We start from the raw sequence: 19,496 nt of genomic DNA, 5'->3' as shown, positions 1-19,496 counted from the left end.
TAAGTACTTCAAAATAATGTCCTCCCTTTGACATATAAAAATAGTAAGGGGTATGTGAATCATATAAACATCAGAGTAAAGTCATATGCAATTATTTGTCTAATGTCACTTTTCCTTTGTTGATTATATTTACATAGCAATTTTTATTTTTTACAGTAGGAATTTGAAACAAAGTGGTTAATTTAAATCAATCAAGTATCCTTCATTAAGGTCATTAATTATGAGAAATATTTCTATGATACATGCATGTATAAATATGTGTGTCTATTTTAGAAGCCCAAATAAAGAACAAAGATTTAGCTGGGTGCTGGTGGCTCACGCCTGTAATCCTAGCTACTCAGGAGGCTGAGATTCAAAGCCAGCCCCAGGCAGGAAAGTCCGGGAGACTCTTCATTGCCAGTAAAATCACCAGAAAACTGAAAGTGGTGCTGTGGCTCAAGTTGTAGAGTGCTAGCCTTGAGATGAAGAGCTGAGGGAAGCATCCAGGCCCAGAGTTCAAGCCCCATGACTGACAAAAGAAAAAAAAAAAAGAACAAAGATTTAAAACAATAAATGTGCTTTGCATTAATTTTGTAATTGATTTTGTAATAATTATATGCACATACGGATTAAAAGAAAATTTCAACACTCTTCAGTTTTCTACTGAATTCTGTATCATATTCAACAGCATCTTTAACTTCTATGTATACACATAGGAGATCATCTTTATACTACAATTGTTAAGGAAGCTCTTTCCCTGCTGTACACTGACCATCGCTGGTCACCCTGTGAAAGGTGAAAACCCGCCAAATAGCGGCGGTAGGCAGTCGCCCCTCTCTTTCTCATGGCTCATTGATGGCTGTTCCACAGATTCCCACGGGTCTCTGGAATAGTGAGGGAGCGCTATTTACTATTTCTTTTAGTACCCCGCGATACAGTGAAGCCGCAATGAATGAACACGATGTAGCGAGGGACAACTGTAATCAAGTTTGTGGTTCAAGCTAGTATAACAAGATGATGGATTTTATTGTACCATAAACACACAAGCTTTGTGATGTTTCTATTATAACAAGTTCTCACTGGTAATGAGACACAACGAGGGAAACAGAGAGAGGGTTGTGAAGGGCACATGCCTGTCTCTATATGATGCTTTCTTGGATGTGTGTATTTGTATGGGTTTGATAGTCTTGGTTTTGTGCTAAAATGTCCCTCCTTCTTTCCCTCTGCTCTGCTCATCTTTGTAAAAATTTGTTCAGTACCCATTTGTTTTCATAAATTTGGACACTTTTCTATTTTTCACTATGAATATAAGAACTTTTTTCTAGGTGTCCGCTCATAGTGGACTTTAGAATTTGGTGTCTGTAAGAATTGGTCATTGGGGCTGTCTGTTAGAAAACACAGATTTCAGGCCTGCCTTTGAGCAGTTCTCATTAGATCTGGAACCAGGCACCAAATGTTGAAACCTCTCCCTGGCATGTTCTGATTCAGGGAATCATGAAGACACATTTGAAAAAATGCTTTTTTTGTGTCTCTTTCATGATACTACAAACAGAAGCTACTACCTCATAATATTCTTCTGTCTAATTTGACTCTTACTAGTTTTGTCAATCATTTATTTTCCCTCATTTCTCAGGAGGTATGGTCAGAATTTGGATTGGTTTGTAAAGCATGTGGAAACCATTCTTCCACTATACCATTTTGCTTATTTTGTTTATATTTTCACCAAAGTAAATGTTGTAAATTAGGTCACAACTTTGCTTCAACTACAGGAGAATGTGAAAATACTCCAGGAGAGAACCATTGCATATATCAATTCAGATTCGTCTATAGAAGGTAAATTTTATTTGAAACTGAAATAAAATGTGCAAAAAATTTATTTCAACTATGTTATGGTAATTAAAGAGTATATTGCATTTGAATGTTATAAATTCTCATTTGTCAGCTATCTCATATGCTTATTTTATCTTATGAGATTCCTCACTAATGATTTCATTTACAAGTTTATGATAGGGAAATATAATTTGTATCAATCACAACCATTTAAAACTAAGCTACTATTTCTAATTTCTTTAGTATATTTACATTTTGTTTAGCTTGAATTACCCCTTAAAATTATAGCATTAACCACATTTTTCCTGTCAAAAAAGCAATCTGGTCTGGGAAGGTGGCTCAGTGGTAGAGTACTTGCCTTGCATGCAGGAGGGCCTGGGTTCACCATAAGCAGAAAAAGCCAGACGTGGCACTGTGGTTTAAATAGTAGAGTGCTAGCCTTGAGCTGAAGAGCTGGGGGACAGTGCCCAGGCCCAGAGTTTAGGCCCCACAACTGACACACAAAAAAAAGGAATCTGTCTAAAAAATTGCACATACTATCCCATGCAGAAACATATCCTTGATGAAATAGTATTTTCTATGTGTATTGGGTGAGTTTGAAGTAAGCACAAGCTACTAACTTCTTGATTTGTTTTTGTTTTTGTGTCAGTATCATGTTTTTAACTCAGGGCCAAATGTCTCTCATTTGGTTGGATTGCTCATGGTGGTTTTGTAACTCTTGAACACTAACTCTAGCTCAGCTTTTTGCTGGGTAATTAGACGTCATCTCACAGACTTTCCTACTTGGGCTGGCTTTGAACTGGAATTCAATAGTTGGATTGAAAAGGGATGAGCCATGGGCATATGGCTTTTGCTTCATGGTATTTGCCTCCAGACTTCCATTGCATTTTTATTGATTCTAGATGAATGTCAGAACTTTGTACTCTTGTCTAATGTTTTGGTACACATCTTTGCATTCAATGGAAAAATGAAGAATTAATTCTGTGCTCTCACCACATTCCTTCACCATTGTCTTCCTGAAAGATGCTTACCCAGGATGGTGGTTTCACAGCTGCCTTAACTGTTAAAGCCACCTATCCCATCTTCATTTCAGAACACATTCTGTAATTTCTTTCACTCTTGAGTTCCATCATGGGAATTGCATCTTTAATTTATTTAAATACTGATATATCTTGATTAAAATTATAAGATATTAGAGTGTGGTAACATGATTCTAGCATGCTGGAAGTGGAAGCAGGAGGATCAAGAGTTTGAGACCAGTCTGAACGATATAGTGAGCTTTCTGGTCAGGTTGGGCTATAAGCCTAGCCCTTGTTCCAAAAAGAAGTTTTAGAATTAAATGTAAATGGTATTTCATTTCTAAGTAATAATATTTTTTGTGTTTTATCTATTTTTCAGGCAATTACACAATCCGAATTGACTGTACACCTCTTCTTTACCAATTGGTATATAAATTGACAAAAGAGGTATAGAAAAAGACCTGTCTGCCTGTTTTCTGATGAAAGTACTATGAGTAGCAATTAGTAGCATTTATTTTTCAATTGATATCAGTACACTGCTGACTCAACAAAAGTAAAACTCAGATGGCAACATGAAAAGGATGATGTCTGTGAAAAATTTGAAAAATCTCTAGAAAAGTTTATCAAAATAAGCAGGAAATTACATCCTAGGTACTTGGCAAAATTACCCACAGGCACCACCATAAAAGAACAAGAATTTGGACATGACTTTTTCCTTGGCATTTGCAAGAAGATATTTTTCTACAAATGATAATGATATATACATATTTATTTAGATAGGTAGCAAAAGTTGATGCCCAGTAGGATGTGGTTTTATGCTGGCATGATTTTTTTTGCCTCTTTCTCTAATCTCCAGTCTGTGATTTATCTTCTTAGATCTCTAGCCCTGATGATGGTTATGAAAGTAAATCACTGTATGAAAGCTGGCTGGAAAAAGACCCGTCACCTGAGAATAAAGATCTTCCTAGGTAACACAAATTCAGTTATGAATTCTCCTTTGCCTGTTTCTTCAAACATACCATTCTCCAATGAATGCATTGCCATTAATAATGTGGATAAAGTTAATAAAAGAATGTTCTATTCTTAGCCAGGTGCTGGTGGCTCACACCTGTAATCCTAGTCATTCAGGAGGCTGACATCTGAGGATAGTGGTTCAAAGCCAGCCGAACAGGAAAGTCTGTGAAACTCTTATCTCCAATTAACCATCAGAAAACCAGAAGTGGCACTGTGGCTCAAGTGGTAGAGCACTCGCCTTGAGCTAAAGAGCTCAGGGACAGTGCCCAGGTCAAGTTCAAGCCCCACAACTGACCAAAAAAAAAAAAAAAAAGGAATGTTCTGTGCAGCCATTGTTTTACTAATCCATTAACACAGCCAAACTTTAACCTTCAAATGAACACAGGAAGATCTATATTTGCACATTTTAGTCAAAATGATTTTTGTAACTTCATTAGCCATTATTTAGCATTCTTACCCAAAAGTTCCTGCAGATAAATAACAGATGCATTAAAAAACAATATAGGCACAAACAACAGTGATAAAGGAAAACTAAATGATGGATTATTTCTATATTTAAGGAGAATTGACAGCCAAAATGTGTGCTTACAAGTAATGTATTTAGATCTTGTAGATCTTTATTTTTAGCTCTTCTCTTGTAGACCAGAGCAGCTTTTTAAATTTTTTTTTTAGCTTTTAAAAATTTTTGTTGTCCATTCTAGGTGGGCTCTCTCACTGAGCCACAGCCTCGCACTTGATATAACTGTTTCTAATACCAGCTTTATGTCATCACCCATATCCCAAATGAATATTGTGAAATTTCAAGTACTTTCTATTATAAAAACTTTATAATTGCTTGGTACTGGGAACTCACACTTGTAACCCTAACTACTCAGGATCTGAGTAGGATCTGTAACCTGAAGATGGAAGGCTGAAGCTATCTCCAATTAAGTATCAAATAAGCTGAAAGTGTAGCTGTAGCTCAGGTACCAGCTGTAGCTCAAGTACCAGCCTTAAGTAAAATAGCTCAAGTATAGTATCCAGGCCCTGAGTTCAAGTCCCAGGATCAGAACAAAAAAGTTTCATAATCTAACAAAAATAGTCAAAAAGACATGTAAAAAACATTCAGAGGGCTAGTGGTTCTGACTGCAATTGTCAGTTACCACCAAAACATAAAATAAAAATACAATCCCAAAAACACATTTAACAGTCTAATAGCTTGGGAATTTACATTTAAGTTCTTTTCCTTTTTAATTTTCTTTTTTTGTTTGCCGGTCATGTGTTAGGTTTTTAAAAAGAGGAAGCCTAGTAAGAACAACAGCACCGTGCTGGGAAGGTGGCATGCTCGAGGCCCTGGGTTCGATTCCTCAGCACCACATAAGCAAAAAGAAAAAAGCCAGAAGTGGCGCTGTGGCTCAAGTGGCAGAGCGCTAGCCTTGAGCTGAAGAGCTGAGGGACAGAGCCCAGGCCCCAGAGTTCAGGCCCCATGACCGGGCCCAAAAAAAAAAAAGAACAATAGCACCTCGGTTCGAATCCGAGTCATGGCACCATTTATGTTAGGTTTTTAAAAAGAGGTAGGCCGAGTAAGAACTGCACCACGAACGTGGTATTCAGGTAAGGGGTAGGTTTATTCAGTAGACCTGCTGGGACCAGGCAAGGTTGGCACTCCATGCGGCTGGGAAAGGCCTAGGAAAGAGAGAGAGAAAAGAGCTTGAGAAGAGCTAGACAAGAGCAGAGAGAGAGAGAGAGAAAGAGAAAATCTGGGCCTCAGGCTAGGCCTTATCTAGGGTATGGGCGGAGAAAGGTGTGGCCACATCAAATTCAGATGTGACCTCAGCAGATGCAGATGTGACCTCTTCCAGGTGTCCCAGTTGCCTAGGTAACGCAGGTACTAGGTGGAGACTTTGCTGGGAGGAGGGTGGAGTCTGCTCGCCATCCAGGAGAGGACCTTACATCATGGGGCTTGAACTCTGGGCCTAGGCATTGTCCCTCAGCTCTTCGGCTCAAGGATAGTGCTCTACCACTTGAGCCACTATGCCACTTCCAGTTTTCTAAATGGTTTTATTGGAGATAAGAGTCTCACGAAAATAAATAAATTAAATAAATAAAAAAAAATTAAACACACACAAAAAAAAGAATCTCACCAACTTTTGTGTCTGGTCTAGCTATGAATCAGGATCCTCAGATCTCAGCCTCCTGGGTAGCTAGGATTACAGGTGTGAGTCACCAGCGCCCAGTTTTAATTTTCTTTTTTTATTGTGCTGGTTCTAAGTCTTGGACTCAGTGTCTGGGTGCTGTCCCTTAGCTTTTCTGTTTCACTTGAGCCATAGTACCACCCCAGGTTTTTGGTGGTTAATTGGAGATCAGAGTCTCCAGGACTTTCTTGCCTGGGTTAGCTTCAAACCACAGTCCTCAAATCTCAGCCTCAAAAGAAGCTAGGTTTACAGGTGTGACCACCCCCCTAGCACCCAGCTTATAGTTATATTCTCAATGTATATGTAATTGTATATTCTGCTTACTGACCTTTATTGTCACAACAGATTTTTTCCATGTCTTTTATTATATGTGTATATTTGTATGTAAATGTGTATATGAATAGACAATGATTTGATTTTTAAAGGCAAAAATATCACAGACTATTTTTTATTTTTGTTATTTTATTTATTTGTTGATCATGGGGTTTGTATTCAGGGTCTGGGCACTTTCCCTGAGCTTTTTTGCTCAAGTGAAAAAAGTGGAACCACAGCTCCACTTCCTGTTTTTAGGTGGTTAATTGGAGATATGAGTCTCATGGCCTTTTCTGCCTGGGCTGGGGTTCACACTGAGATCTTCAGATCTCAGCCTCCAGCATGACTAGGATTACAGACATGAGCCACCAGTGCCTGGCTTAAGTGATTTTTTTTTAATTTTCTTTAAGAAGTTTTACAAAGGTTTATCATTTAATAAAACAATTTATGAATACAATATATCTTGATCAATGTCACCTACCTCTTTCAACATTCTCACATCTTACTGCTGAAATGAAACAAGGCACACTTATTTTCATGATTTTTTAATTAATAATGTATTTTTATTGTGAAAATACCGTACAGAAGAGTTACAATTACATGAGCAAGGTCATGAGTACATTTCTTATCAAGCATTGTTGCCTTCTCCTTTGTTTCCCCTTTCTATCCCTTCCCATCTTCCCCCACCCCGTGCCAAAGTTGTAAAGTTCGTTTCTCGACATAATGTCTTGTACATCTCATCGTTGCAATGGGTCCACCTGTATCCTTATTTAAATGATTTGTTTTTTTTCCCTTCCCCTCCACAAATTATACCAACATCAAATACAGTGAAAACAGGGGTTATACCATGGGGGAGGGACATACAAAGCAACAAAGAAATCATCTTATAAATATGTTAGAAACAATAGCAAGAAAGAAAAACCTTTTGAGTCCTTATCATCATTTTTGTTTTTGTTTTTGCTGGTCCTAGGGCTTGAATTCAGAGCTTGGGCACTGTCCCTGAGCTCCATTTGCTTAAGGCTAGTACTCTTCACTTGATCCACAGTGCTACTTCTGGCTCTTTCTCTGGTACTCCAGAATCAAACCCAGAGCTTCATACATGCTAGGCAAGCACTCTACCACTGGGAATGTGTCTTTTCATGATATTAAATATACATTTTCTGTGGCAGCTTTCTTATTACACTGTAGTGTGTGTGTGTGTGTGTGTGTGTGTGTGTGTGTTCATACCAGAACTTGAACTCAGGGCCTAGTACTCTCCCTCAGTTTTCTGAGTCATGTATGATGCTCTCCTGCTTGATCCATACCTCCAGCCTGGACTTCTTGCAGAATAATTGGAAATTCATACACTGTTTTATGGTTTGAGATTTTTTTGTTTTGTTTGTTTGTTTTTCCTGGGTTAGCTTATAACCTGGAACCTCTAGGTTTCAGCCTATTACATGGCTCTAGTTCTTCTATAGACTATCCCCTCCTGTGCATATCTCTAGTTCTCTCTTTTACATAGACTGTGGCTTCATTGGTTTCCCCTCTAAGCAAGTATCACAGATGGTGAAACTTCTGAAGACAGCTTCCTTATTATGATGTATGTTTTGTAAAAATATTCAACTCTAGTTGTACTCAGTGCAGATCTGTGATTTGTTGCAACAATCTTCCAGCAAATGATAGGAAAGTATCTTGAAAATTGGCCAGCTTTTTATGATTCTTTTATGTTCTGTGAAATTCCCTGCTCTAGTCAATTTCTTGTCAATTTAAATTTGTATTGTTTATTTTCTTGTACATGAGCCTATATTTATTTATCTATACTCTACATTTAGAATCAATAAGCTTGGATCTGGAAGTGATTTTGAAGCTTATTTTCAAAGACTTGGAATTGCTTCAGGCAGAGCACGTTATACTAAAAATAGGGTAAGACAAATTTTATCCTTTTGAATATGTAATATATGTTTAAGTCAAATTTTTTTACTGTATTGAAAAACCTAAGGTAAACAAATCATAAAGAGAGAAAGCTGTTTTGACTTACAGTTTCAGAGATTTCAGATCAGAGTCAATTGTACTTATTGCTTTTAAGCCTATGATAAATAGGCTTGCCATGTGCTAAAGAAGCAGATAGGAAGCAAAAAGGAGACAAGAAAGGGCTGGATTGTCCAACCCCTTTAAGGTCATGCCTCAGTAACAGGAGACTTCTCACAAGGCCTGGTTCATAAAGGTTCTATCAACATGTGAGCCTCTAAGGACATCCCAGATCCAGACTCGACTAATCATTAGTATTCTGTGAATGAGGAACTCTGTCACTAAATTGTTACATCTGGCACTAGTAAGACATTGACCTGAGAGGAGTTGCAGAAATAGAGATAGACTGTCTGTCGCTCCTTCATAGACAGACTAAAGAATAGTTATTTTGGATATATTTCAATCCTAATGCTATTAACATAGAAATGCCAGATCTCTAACTGATTATCAGTGCTAAGCAATTCTTTTTTTTTTTTTTTTTTTTGCCATGGACCTGAACTCTGAGACTGCGTGCTATCCCTCAGCTCTTTAGCTCTTCAGCTCAAGGCTAGCGCTCTACCACTTGAGCCAAAGTGCCACTTCCGGCTTTTTCTGCTTATGTGATGCTGAGGAATTGAACCAGGGCCTCATGCATGCAAGACAAATGTTCTACCACTGAGCCATCTTCCCAGCCCAGTGCTAAGCAATTCTCATCCCCTATTGGAAATCTCACTTCCTAGCTGGTCTTCTAGGTTCTGATATGCTTTTCAGGAGGAAAAGTGCAGCTAGGGGACATGTTCTGTTTGGGAGTCTGCTAACCTAAGATTCTCTGCTACCATGGCCACATTGCTGCATAATACCAGCCAATGTCCCTTGAGTAGAGAAATCAATTTTCTCATCATTTTAATGCTTCTGTTCTGCACTGGATACTCCATTACCATTGTTACTTGAGAATCTTGATGATACACAGCCACTGGGTCACAGCCAAGAAACAGCACGTTGGCTTATCTAAGTTATCAATTATATCAGAAGTCAAATTGAAGATTACAGTAATAGACACTGGTTTTTCTTTCACAGTTTTAATTAATTTTCAACTCAAAAATGCAATACACCAAGATCTTGTTCATTTGAATAGTTATAGTTTGTAAGACTCTTATCTTTAATACATTACTTGGAAAACGGTGGAAGTAATGCTGTGGCTCAAGTGGTAGAGTGTTAGCCTTGAGCACAAAGAGGCTCAGGGACAGTGCCCAAGCCCCAGGACTGGTAAAAAATTTTAAAAATACCATTGGCCCTTCAACAACATGGGTTTGAACTGAACAGTTCCACTTATATGCAGATTGTTTTGATGATTTGCAATAATTTGAAAAAAATCTTACAAAGTGCATATTCTACAGATATCATAATGAGTTCTTCTCTGCTATGAATGCATAAAATATATGCATAAAGTTTATCTTATTAACATCATAAAGTATATAAAATTTTATTGAAAATTGAAAAATTATCAAAATGTTATACAAACTAAATATATAGTATAAAGCAATGTAAGTGAAAGCATAGTATAAAATCATAAGTGCAAAATTAATTATAATACATTTTGTGCCACTGAAATAACTATCATAGCTAATTGTGAGTTTCAGTGGTGTATCTGTTTACAATGCTACATAGCCTTGATCCTCTTTGCTTGAACCATTTCTCTCCAAAAGTTAAATATAGAAAAAGTCATTTCTGGGGCTGGGAAGGTGGCTCAGTGGTAGAGTGCTTGCCTTGCATGCCTGAGGCCCTGGGTTCGATTCCTCAGCACCACATAAGCAAAAAGAAAAAAAAAGCCAGAAGTGGCGTTGTGGCTCAAATGGTAGAGCCTTGAGCTGAAGAGCTGAGGGACAGCGCCCAGGTCCAGAGTTCAGGCCCCACTACCGGACCCCCCAAAAAAATGTCATTTCTCATAGCTCTCCCATATTTTCACCATGTTTTCCACTTTTATATTGTCATTAATTTTTTTTAATTTTCTATATCTTAAGTTCCTCTCAATGTGCCTAAGACTAAGGCACATAGTTAGATGGGAGAAAGATTGATACAAGAATTTAAAAAACAAAGGAGGGGGTAACAATGCTCAATAGGAAATGTACTCATTACTTTATTCATGTAACTGTAACCCCTCTGTACAGAATTTTTTCCAATAAAAATGTTTAAAAAAGTAATACCAAAAGCAAAGTGATAGCGAGCTCACAAGGTAGTATATGGCAATAAGGTAGTAGATGGTAAAAGCTAAAGTTAAGTTAGGAAGACCCAAGAACTCAGGAAATTCTTACAGGATATCTGTATGTAATGATGTAATAATGTAATAAGCTCTTAGTAAGTAGTAAGCTCTTACTTGTGTAATCGTGGTTAAATGCACTTGGTTGAAGACTCCTTAAGAAGAGAGGGAAGGCTTTAAATATATCAACTTTTTGCTATATATATAGTTAGCTGCCAAAAACCTTTCATCCTCAATCCAAAGATAATCTTGAACTTCACAAATTCAGTTTAAGTATATATTATTTAATTTTAGTTATCAGGAATGCATGTATTTGTAATGAAGTTTACATAAGTTGTGAAATGAACAAATATAAAATTTTAAATCAGCCGGCACCGGTGGCTCATGCCTGTAATCCTAGCTACAGAGGAGACTAAGATCTGAGGATCACGGTTCAAAACCAGTCCAGGCAGAAAAGTCCGTGAGACTCTTATCTCCAATTAATCACTAGAAAACCAGAAGTGGTGCTGTGGCTCAAGTGGTAGAGTGCTTGCCTTAAGCTGAAGAGTGCAGAGACACTTCCAGGCCCAGAATTCAAGTCCCACGACCGACCAAAAAAAAATAAATTAAATCAATGAACAATTTGAATGTAGTGCTTTATTTCAATTTTGTTTTATTTTTGCTTTATGATGATGAAACTCGGGATACTGTATATATTTTTCCTATAGTCATTTCTGTGGTTACATTTATGTTGTAACTTGAACATTTAATGCTTATTTATTCTTGTGCCACTCCCCATTTTAGAAAACAGATAAATATAGCAACTACCCAATGTACCACACGATTTATGAGACTTTTGAACTAGTGGAGAATTTTTATGATCCTACATTTAAAAAACAGCTTTCTGTGGCTCAATTACGCGGAGCACTGGTTTATGAACTTGCTGACTCGACAATCATTCCTTTCAATATTCAAGACTATGCAAACTCTTTGAAAACTTACGCAGAAAGTATCTTCAATTTATCCAAGAAACATGGAGAACAACTGACAGCAAATGGAGTATCATTTGGTAAGATACTTTGTATGTAGTCTTTAAGTTAGAACTTGAAGCTATTATCTGCTATCATGATCAGTGTATATTGTTTCATTCTAGAACTACCCTTGTGTCTCCTACTCTCTCTAACTTCCAGACAAAAGCTTTGCATCAACACCTATTTAGGAATCTGATTTAATCTAATATGACTAATATGAATCCATTGTGATTGAGATAGTGCTGCAAACCCTGAATTAGTTCTGTTCTGTAGTATTGAAATATGTTTTAGCTTGAGTGCATTGGTTCACACTGAGTCACAGCACTTGAGAGCCAGAAGATGTAGTTCAAGTTTGAAGCAAGTCTATATTACAGTTACATGTGAGACACTGTCTCAAAAAAGTATCTTTTTTCTCCTACAGGAATAAAATGTGGAAAACGCAACAATATTATGAAAAGATTGAAAAATAGAGAAAGCCCTCAGTTCTATTGCCTATATTATTATCCATTAGCTTATATGAAGGATTTTTACATAGGTATAAGCAGGCTTTCCTTTTGTAACTGGCCACTCTAGTCCACACTCTAATTCAGGTACTTGTACTATCCAGTGTGGACAAAATATAATGTTGTTTAGTAGTGTTCAGCATTGGATCTAGAAGCAGTTCCATGACTCAGATACTAGCTCTACCCTCTCATCTCTGTGACCTTTGTAAAGTTAACTTCTCTAAGCAGCACTTTTCTCATAGGTGAATTAAAAAAAGAATATCACATTTTTCAGAAAATGTTGTGAAAAATGTTACATACTACGCAGTAGCAGTGGTACCTGGTACTCAGCAAATATTGAGCTCAATGTTAGCTTAGTAAGTATTGCCTTTTGCTAGTGCTATGTACTAAGTGCTATTTATTCCTGAGAAACATATATTAACCAAAAGAGCCTACAGAATGGAGACACATGGTCCTATAACTGTGCAGCATCTAGTAACCCCCTTGAGACTCCTGACCACCCTCTGGTGAATTTTCTTTATTTGATGTAAGTTAGGGTCCAAACAAGAGACAGATACTAATAAGCTCAATGGAAAGGCCCTCTTTCACCAGGTTAAGTTCTCCAACCACTTACTTTCTTGGGGACCTCATGTTATCTGTTTATGCCATTTTCTTCACTTCCACTGGTGGCTATATCAGGTGAAAGGTTCTCATGTTTTTTCTGTCTCAACAACAGTATGTCTCCTCTTGATTTGCCTTATTTCCTACAAATAAAAATTCTTCATCTAGTGCCAGGCAACAATTCCTAGAAAGTGTTTTCATGAAGGATAAGGCATGGTGAGTGGAGGAATACATAATCTACATTTGTCTCTAGTTTTTTGCCTTCTATTGGCTAATTCACCATGATACCTACTGTACACTACTGAAAATGTTGTCACTGTTACTACACCCTAGGGGCACATTTCAGTTCTCATCTTGACTTCCGTATTTAGAACTTAAAATTTATTCTTCAGAACTGTTCTCTTAGCTCCCATCTTCTCTTCTACTAGATTATTTAATTTGAACATAATTGAAAACCAAGTAGAGTTTAATGAAAGAAAATGTAAGATCAGTGTCCATATATGGATGGTACCACCTTCTAGATGTGTGACCTAACAGACCTTGTGGTGTGAGGGTAAATGCTTTATCCGTAAATAAATATTGTATTTCCTATTTTGCCTACATCATAGAATTGATTAAATCCTAAATAAATAACATGTTAAGTCTTACTTAGAAGACAATGTGTTATTTCAAAAAAAAAACTGTTGTCACTTTCCTTAGGAATTTGGTGAGCTAAACAAGTTTGACCAAACCAAACCTGATCCCCTTTTCAAGAGTCTGGGTATATAAGTTTATCACAGGTTGCCTTTTATGAAAGAACTAAAATGTACTATTTGAAAGTAAGGAGTGATACTGTTTTAAGTCTGTCATAATTACAGGAGTTATCTCTCATTTCAGATGTGCCTGGTGTTTCACTATGGTAATTGTCCCAATGAATGTATATCAAATGAATAATAGGTTTTGATAAAGTGTATGTCAAAGAATGATTTATGTAATAGGCTTTTGAAGGGTAATTCCTTAGGAACCAATTTTTAATTTTCATACCATATTTAAAATAATTTCTAGTAAATTTCATGACTCTCCAAGAAGGCTTGATAGAAAATGGTTCCAGTACATCAGCCTGGAATGAACTGGAATATGAACCTCTGAAATTATAATTACTCGAGCTTACTAATTTATTTTCCTTTTAAAAAGATCCTTTATTTTCTGCTGTGAGAAACTTCTCAGAGGCTGCTTCAGATTTCCATAGAAGACTTCAGCAAGTTGACTTTGATAAGTAAGTTTTAAATGCCTATTTCAGCTATTTGCTGAAAAGATTGAACTGTTTTCATTCATACAAGCATTCAGCTCTACATCAGTGCTATTCAAATCATGGCCAACAAACCAGCTCCATTATCACTGCCATCAATCACCTTGGAGCTTGTTAGAAAGGAAGAAATCAGACCACACTCACAGCATATCAAATTAAAATTCTTCTTTTTTAACAAGACCTGAAGATGATTCATGTTGGACTTCCAGTGTGGGAGCATTGCTAATCATGGTAGGCTGAAACCTGGAGCTTCCAAGACAAGGGCCAGAAGCATGTCTTGAGTTTACATGATGAGAATTCAGTCCACAACTGGCAATTCATAGCTTCATGGGTTTAAATGCATATACAATATAGTTAAGTCCTTGTCTAGTTCTCTATGGGTCAGTTTACAGATACTTCCTTTGGTGATAGGTGTTTGAATTTCATTTAACATCTTGCCACTTTCAGGTTGAAATTAGTTTAAAAGATATATTGGTGGGGGGGGGGAGAGGATAGGAAGGGATGGAAAGGGGAAAAAAGGAGGAGGCTACAATGCTTAGTAAGAAATGTACTCATTATCTTGCCCATGTAATTGTAACCCCTCTGTACAGTATTTTCACAATAAAAAAGATATATTCAAAGCCAACCATTATGTAATAAGCACAAATTGCTCCAAAGCAAAGTCTAAAATATATTTATTTTTATTTGATCAGAAAGCAGAAAACATATTACTTATTTTGAGGAACCTCCCTTTCCTTGTCGATTGTGGGAAAGGGAATTTATGTAGCTCTCAAAGATACTGTAAATATTCCCAGTGGACACATGTATGCAGCTGTCATTCCTTCTTACAGATTCCTGGTACTGTCACTCACTCTTTTTTTTATTAAATTTTTTGTTATGAAAATACTGTACAGAGGGGTTAACAGTTATATGAGCAAGGTAATGAGTACATTTCTTATCCAGCATTGTTGCCTCCTCCTTTGCTTTTCCCCTACCATCCCTTCCCTCTCACCTCTTCACTCACTCTTGATTACTCAGCTTCCATTCTACTCCTTTGGTTCACCATAATCTGTATGACTTACAGAAATGACTTGACAAAATAGTTCTCTCTATCTACTTTCCAAAAGACCTGGCTTTTCTTTTTTTTGTACATTTTTTTTATTGTAAAAAGACTCTACAGAGGGGTTAAGTTACATGAGCAAGGTAATGAGTACATTTCCTATCAAGCATTGCTGCCTCCACCTTTGAAGACCTGGCTTTTCTACAGAAAAGTGGAGTATCCGATCTTTGGACAAATTTCTAGTTTTGCAAAAATGAAACAATGAAATCCTGTTAGGATGCTGTTTATTTTAAATGCTGGTATATGTTGCTTAACATGTAAAGCATTACAGTTCTAATAGGAATTATGTTAAAAAGCTTATTCATTTTATTTTCCCCAAGCCTTATTTTTACTTGATATTACTTTAAACATCATTCAATGATAAAGGCTCCACTTTGTTGTTCTGTTTTATTAAGGTATACAGAGTCATTAGTTTCATGACATTTTCACACATACTACTTTGATCAATTCACACACCACACATTCTGCATTACCCTTTCTGGTTTCTCTTCTTTTCTCCTGTGGGTTCATTTCCTTTTGCCAAATTGTCATAGTTTTAAGAATGGTTGTAAGAAAGTACTGTTCTAATTATGGTTCTAATTTCATGTTGTCAAAGTCCCATTGCAGTGAGAATTGTGAATGACCAATTGATGCTCCTGGAAAGAGCATTCATAGATCCCCTTGGCTTACCAGGGAGGAGGTTCTACAGGTAAGAAAACTGCAATTCCCTAAAAGACACTAAAATACATACATTAAAAACAAAAAACAGAAGCATACCAAAAGTCATTTTTAAACTTAAGCCATGAGTAGGTGAATGTGTATACTGAAGAGATTATAGATATGACTATTCATTCAGTAGTGTAACATAGAATGTAAGAAAAATTAGTTTTACATAATTTATTGCTTTGTTCTGTATGCAAATGTTAAATGGCAGTTTAAGAAGATCTCTGGAATAAAATATTCAAGCCTTAGAATTTTAAAGATCTTAGAGCTCATTTAACTCCATCCATTGGCATGAAACTTTTTTACAGGGTTTATAATACTTACTCATTCTGTATTTCAATTTTAGAAGTATAGGAAGCTTATTATTGAATGATTCCTAATTATTAGGAAATTCTCTCCATAAAGATCTCAGATGTATTATTCTATAATATTCTCCTTACCCTGTCCTGTTCTCTATAATCAAGTAAGTTTAATTGTATTTTCTTATGTTTTGGATTTGTAGACATTTGTCATGTTCCTCTGAAAAAGTACCCTGGTTATCTGTGTTTCCACACATTTTTTTTCAGTGTCTGGTTGACTATGCCTCTGGACAGTCTTGTCTTTCTCAAGATCCCTTTTAACTCTGGTTTCTAGGTGGAAATTAGAAAGGTTCCAGTATTCAGAGTCAGAGCATTCAGCTGTGTTGAAGCACATTTATAGATGTGTATAGATGTGTGATTTAGTCACACATACAAAATTTTCTTTTTTTTTTTTTTGTCGGTCGTGGAGCTTGTCCCTCAGCTCTTCAGCTTAAGGCGAACGCTCTACCACTTGAGCTACAGCGCCACTTCCGGTTTTCTGGTGGTTTATTGGAGATAGGAGTCTGTCTCACAGTCTCTCCTGCCCGGGATGGCTTTGAACCGCGATCCTCAGATCTCAGCCTCCTGAGTAGCTAGGATTACAGGCGTGAGCCACCAGCGCCCGGCATACAAAAACATTTCTATAAATTAATATTCTTTAAATGCTGATTACTATTCATACTTAAATAATTTCAAGCAGACATTGTTAGGGCCATCTTTGCCACTTAATAAGTATAATCTGGGCAAATTATTTCTCTAAGCCTCAGATTGCTCAGTTATAAGGAGAGATTATAATTGCTTTCACCTCATAAATTTTTAGATTTAAGAAATGATGAAGATTTAGGTCAAAGAGGAATATACTCAGTAAATGCCAGATTTCTTTTTCTTTTTGCCAATCCTGTGGCTTGAACTGAGGGCCTAGGTGCTGTCCCTGAGCTTCTTTGCCTCAAGTCTAGTGCTTTACCACTTGGGCCAAAGCTCCACTTCCAGCTTTTTAGGTAATTTATTGAAATAAGTGTCTCAAAGACTTTCCTGCCTGGGTAGGATCCTCAGATCTAAACTTCCTGAGTAGCTAGGATTACAGGCATGAGCCACCAGTACCCAGCTTAATCCCAGTTATTTTGATGTTATACGTAGATTATAAATGTTTATTCATTAATGGATAAATGGAATAGGACCCATCAGTTAAGTATTTACATAAAAGTTGAAATACCAACATTTTAGACTTCTTATTAGTCTATATACTTTTTTTACGTTTTCCAATAATTTTATTATATCAAGTTTTAGGTTACTATATTATTTTCATACTGTTTAAAGTTACCATTTCTGTAATCCAAATATCAAAATAATTACTAACATATTCCCTCATACAATCAAAAATAAGTTTACTGTAATGTTTTTAGTTATAGCTGAAGACCGAAACATTTACAATATTTAGCTTTTGTTAAAATTATACACATGTGGAAAGTGCTGGCAAAGCAATTCCAATAGGAAGAGAATGATATTCTTGAAAGTGCTGATAGAGTAGTTGTGCATTGCTTTTAGCACAATAATTTGGTACTCAACATAGGCTTCCTGACCCCAGTCTGGCCCCAGTTTAATGTAATAATTCAAGTCCTTATATCACTAACATACTAGTATGAAATACTGTCACCAATGTTTAGCTAAATACACCAACAATGAACTGGCAAGTATCTAGCTTCGAATTAGATTCTTGGAATACAGCAAAATAGCTATTTTTGCCTTAAACATAATTATTCAAAGGACATTTTATTAGAAGGAAATAAGATAATTGGACATTCTCAATGCTACAATTTAAAGTTTCTTGAAGAAGTTTGGAAAGTTATATACATAGATTTCATTTAAATTATGCATTATTATTATTGTCCCTGATCTTGTTTAATGAGGATCTGTCATCAAATCAAGTACAGTATTTCACAACTATAAGAATGATAATCACTAGCAAAAGGATAACAGCAACCAAAGCCATGATGGCTTTTATCTTGCAGCCTTGCTACCAGATCTACCTTACAAGTTGCTTCGATCTGTTGCTAAAAGCAGTTGCATTGTCCGATAAGCTTTCTGATTTGTCCTGTAGCTCATCTAGTCTCTCCCATCTTTCCATTGCCTTTGTAATATTTTCTTGCATGACATCAATAACTTAATCCACCTGATTATGTACATGCTTAATTTTATCATTTCTAGGTCCAAATCTTGGTCCACATGGTCCCCTTAGAAAAAAGTCCTCTTCTTCATCTGAATCATCTTCCAAAAAATGTCTCCTTTTACTTTTCACAGAGCCAGTAACGTCATCATCATTGAGGTGGCGCTTGAACTTGGGGGGCATATATCTACTCACATTCTTCTTTTTCCCAGCAGAGGAAGTATTCACCTGAGGTTCCCAAGGAATCCTAGGCAAAGGCAGGCTGTGCTGGGCGGGTAGAGGAAGTCGTGGGCAGCCGAGCAATGAGGAGGCTGGGACTGGGCAATGATGGGCTTGGACCCTGCATTTGCTGCTGCACCGTGGCTGCGCCCCCACTCCTGGTCTATATACTTTTAAATTTGTTTTTAACTCAACATCTATATCTTATAGATCTAAAAAGTACATAATATAGAAGCATATAGAATAAAAAGAGACAATTCTGCTTCAGGCATTCCCTCACACACTACATCAAACCAGATGTAGTAGATAGTAGGGAACCACTCTGGTACAATTGGACAGGAGTTAAGCAATGTTGAAGCATTGTTAAATATTTTTAGAGTGTTGTTTTGGACACACCTTTGTTATAAACATCCTTCGGAAAGCTGCTTTTAGCCTAACAAAAGGCCAATTGTCCTAACTTCCATATCAGCTGGGCTGGGGTTGAAGAGATGACACAGTGGTCCAAGAGAATACTTGTGATTACTGTAATCAAAATCCTTCATTTGCATAATGGTTTGTCCTATGATTAGTGCAAACATGAAGGAACTGTTCTGATTGGTGTGGCCACTTTGCCCTGCCCCTTCTATCTTATCAGGCTGATCAACTGGCTTTGTGAAGGGGAGGGGATAGCTTCTTTTTGCCTTTCTGAGTTGTAACATCAGATCCAATAGACTTTCTCTCAAGTAGTTTGCCCGTATTTGCTGAACTGGCAGTGCCAAAGGGAGAGAAGCTGCTGCCCTGAAAAGTCAACAGTGAGGCCAGTGAGTGCCTTCAGGCCAAAAATGATCAGACCAGCAAGCCAGGACACCAACTGGGAGCAGAGTATGGGCAGAAAACAGAGAAAGTAAAACTAACAATAGCTGGTTGGGTTTGGTAGGCAGACCTATTCGGTCCCAAAAGGTATTTGCTATAGGGCACTGATTCCTGCGTGGTTACCCTGCCAGGGACTTCAGACCTGAACCC

General features: G+C 37.0%; 1 protein-coding gene and 1 pseudogene across 2 annotated transcripts in view; one reads left to right on the top strand and one right to left on the bottom strand.

Annotated features, from left to right (window-relative positions):
• Naalad2 (N-acetylated alpha-linked acidic dipeptidase 2) overlaps window positions 1-19,496 on the top strand; it is a 43,687-nt gene that overhangs the window by 22,848 nt on the left and 1,343 nt on the right. For both annotated transcript variants that reach the window (XM_013032097.1, XM_013032096.1), the window contains 7 exons: window positions 1,749-1,812; window positions 3,208-3,275; window positions 3,705-3,796; window positions 8,140-8,230; window positions 11,355-11,619; window positions 13,858-13,939; window positions 15,667-15,759. In XM_013032097.1, coding sequence (XP_012887551.1) covers window positions 1,749-1,812; window positions 3,208-3,275; window positions 3,705-3,796; window positions 8,140-8,230; window positions 11,355-11,619; window positions 13,858-13,939; window positions 15,667-15,759 — 755 coding nt within the window. The remainder of the gene's footprint in view (window positions 1-1,748; window positions 1,813-3,207; window positions 3,276-3,704; window positions 3,797-8,139; window positions 8,231-11,354; window positions 11,620-13,857; window positions 13,940-15,666; window positions 15,760-19,496) is intronic.
• On the bottom strand, window positions 18,027-18,460 carry LOC105997619 (annotated as a pseudogene).

The sequence above is a fragment of the Dipodomys ordii genome, unplaced genomic scaffold, assembly GCF_000151885.1.
Source record: "Dipodomys ordii isolate 6190 unplaced genomic scaffold, Dord_2.0 Scaffold149, whole genome shotgun sequence".
Lineage (NCBI taxonomy): Eukaryota > Metazoa > Chordata > Mammalia > Rodentia > Heteromyidae > Dipodomys > Dipodomys ordii.
This window is presented reverse-complemented; position numbering and strand designations above follow the sequence as displayed.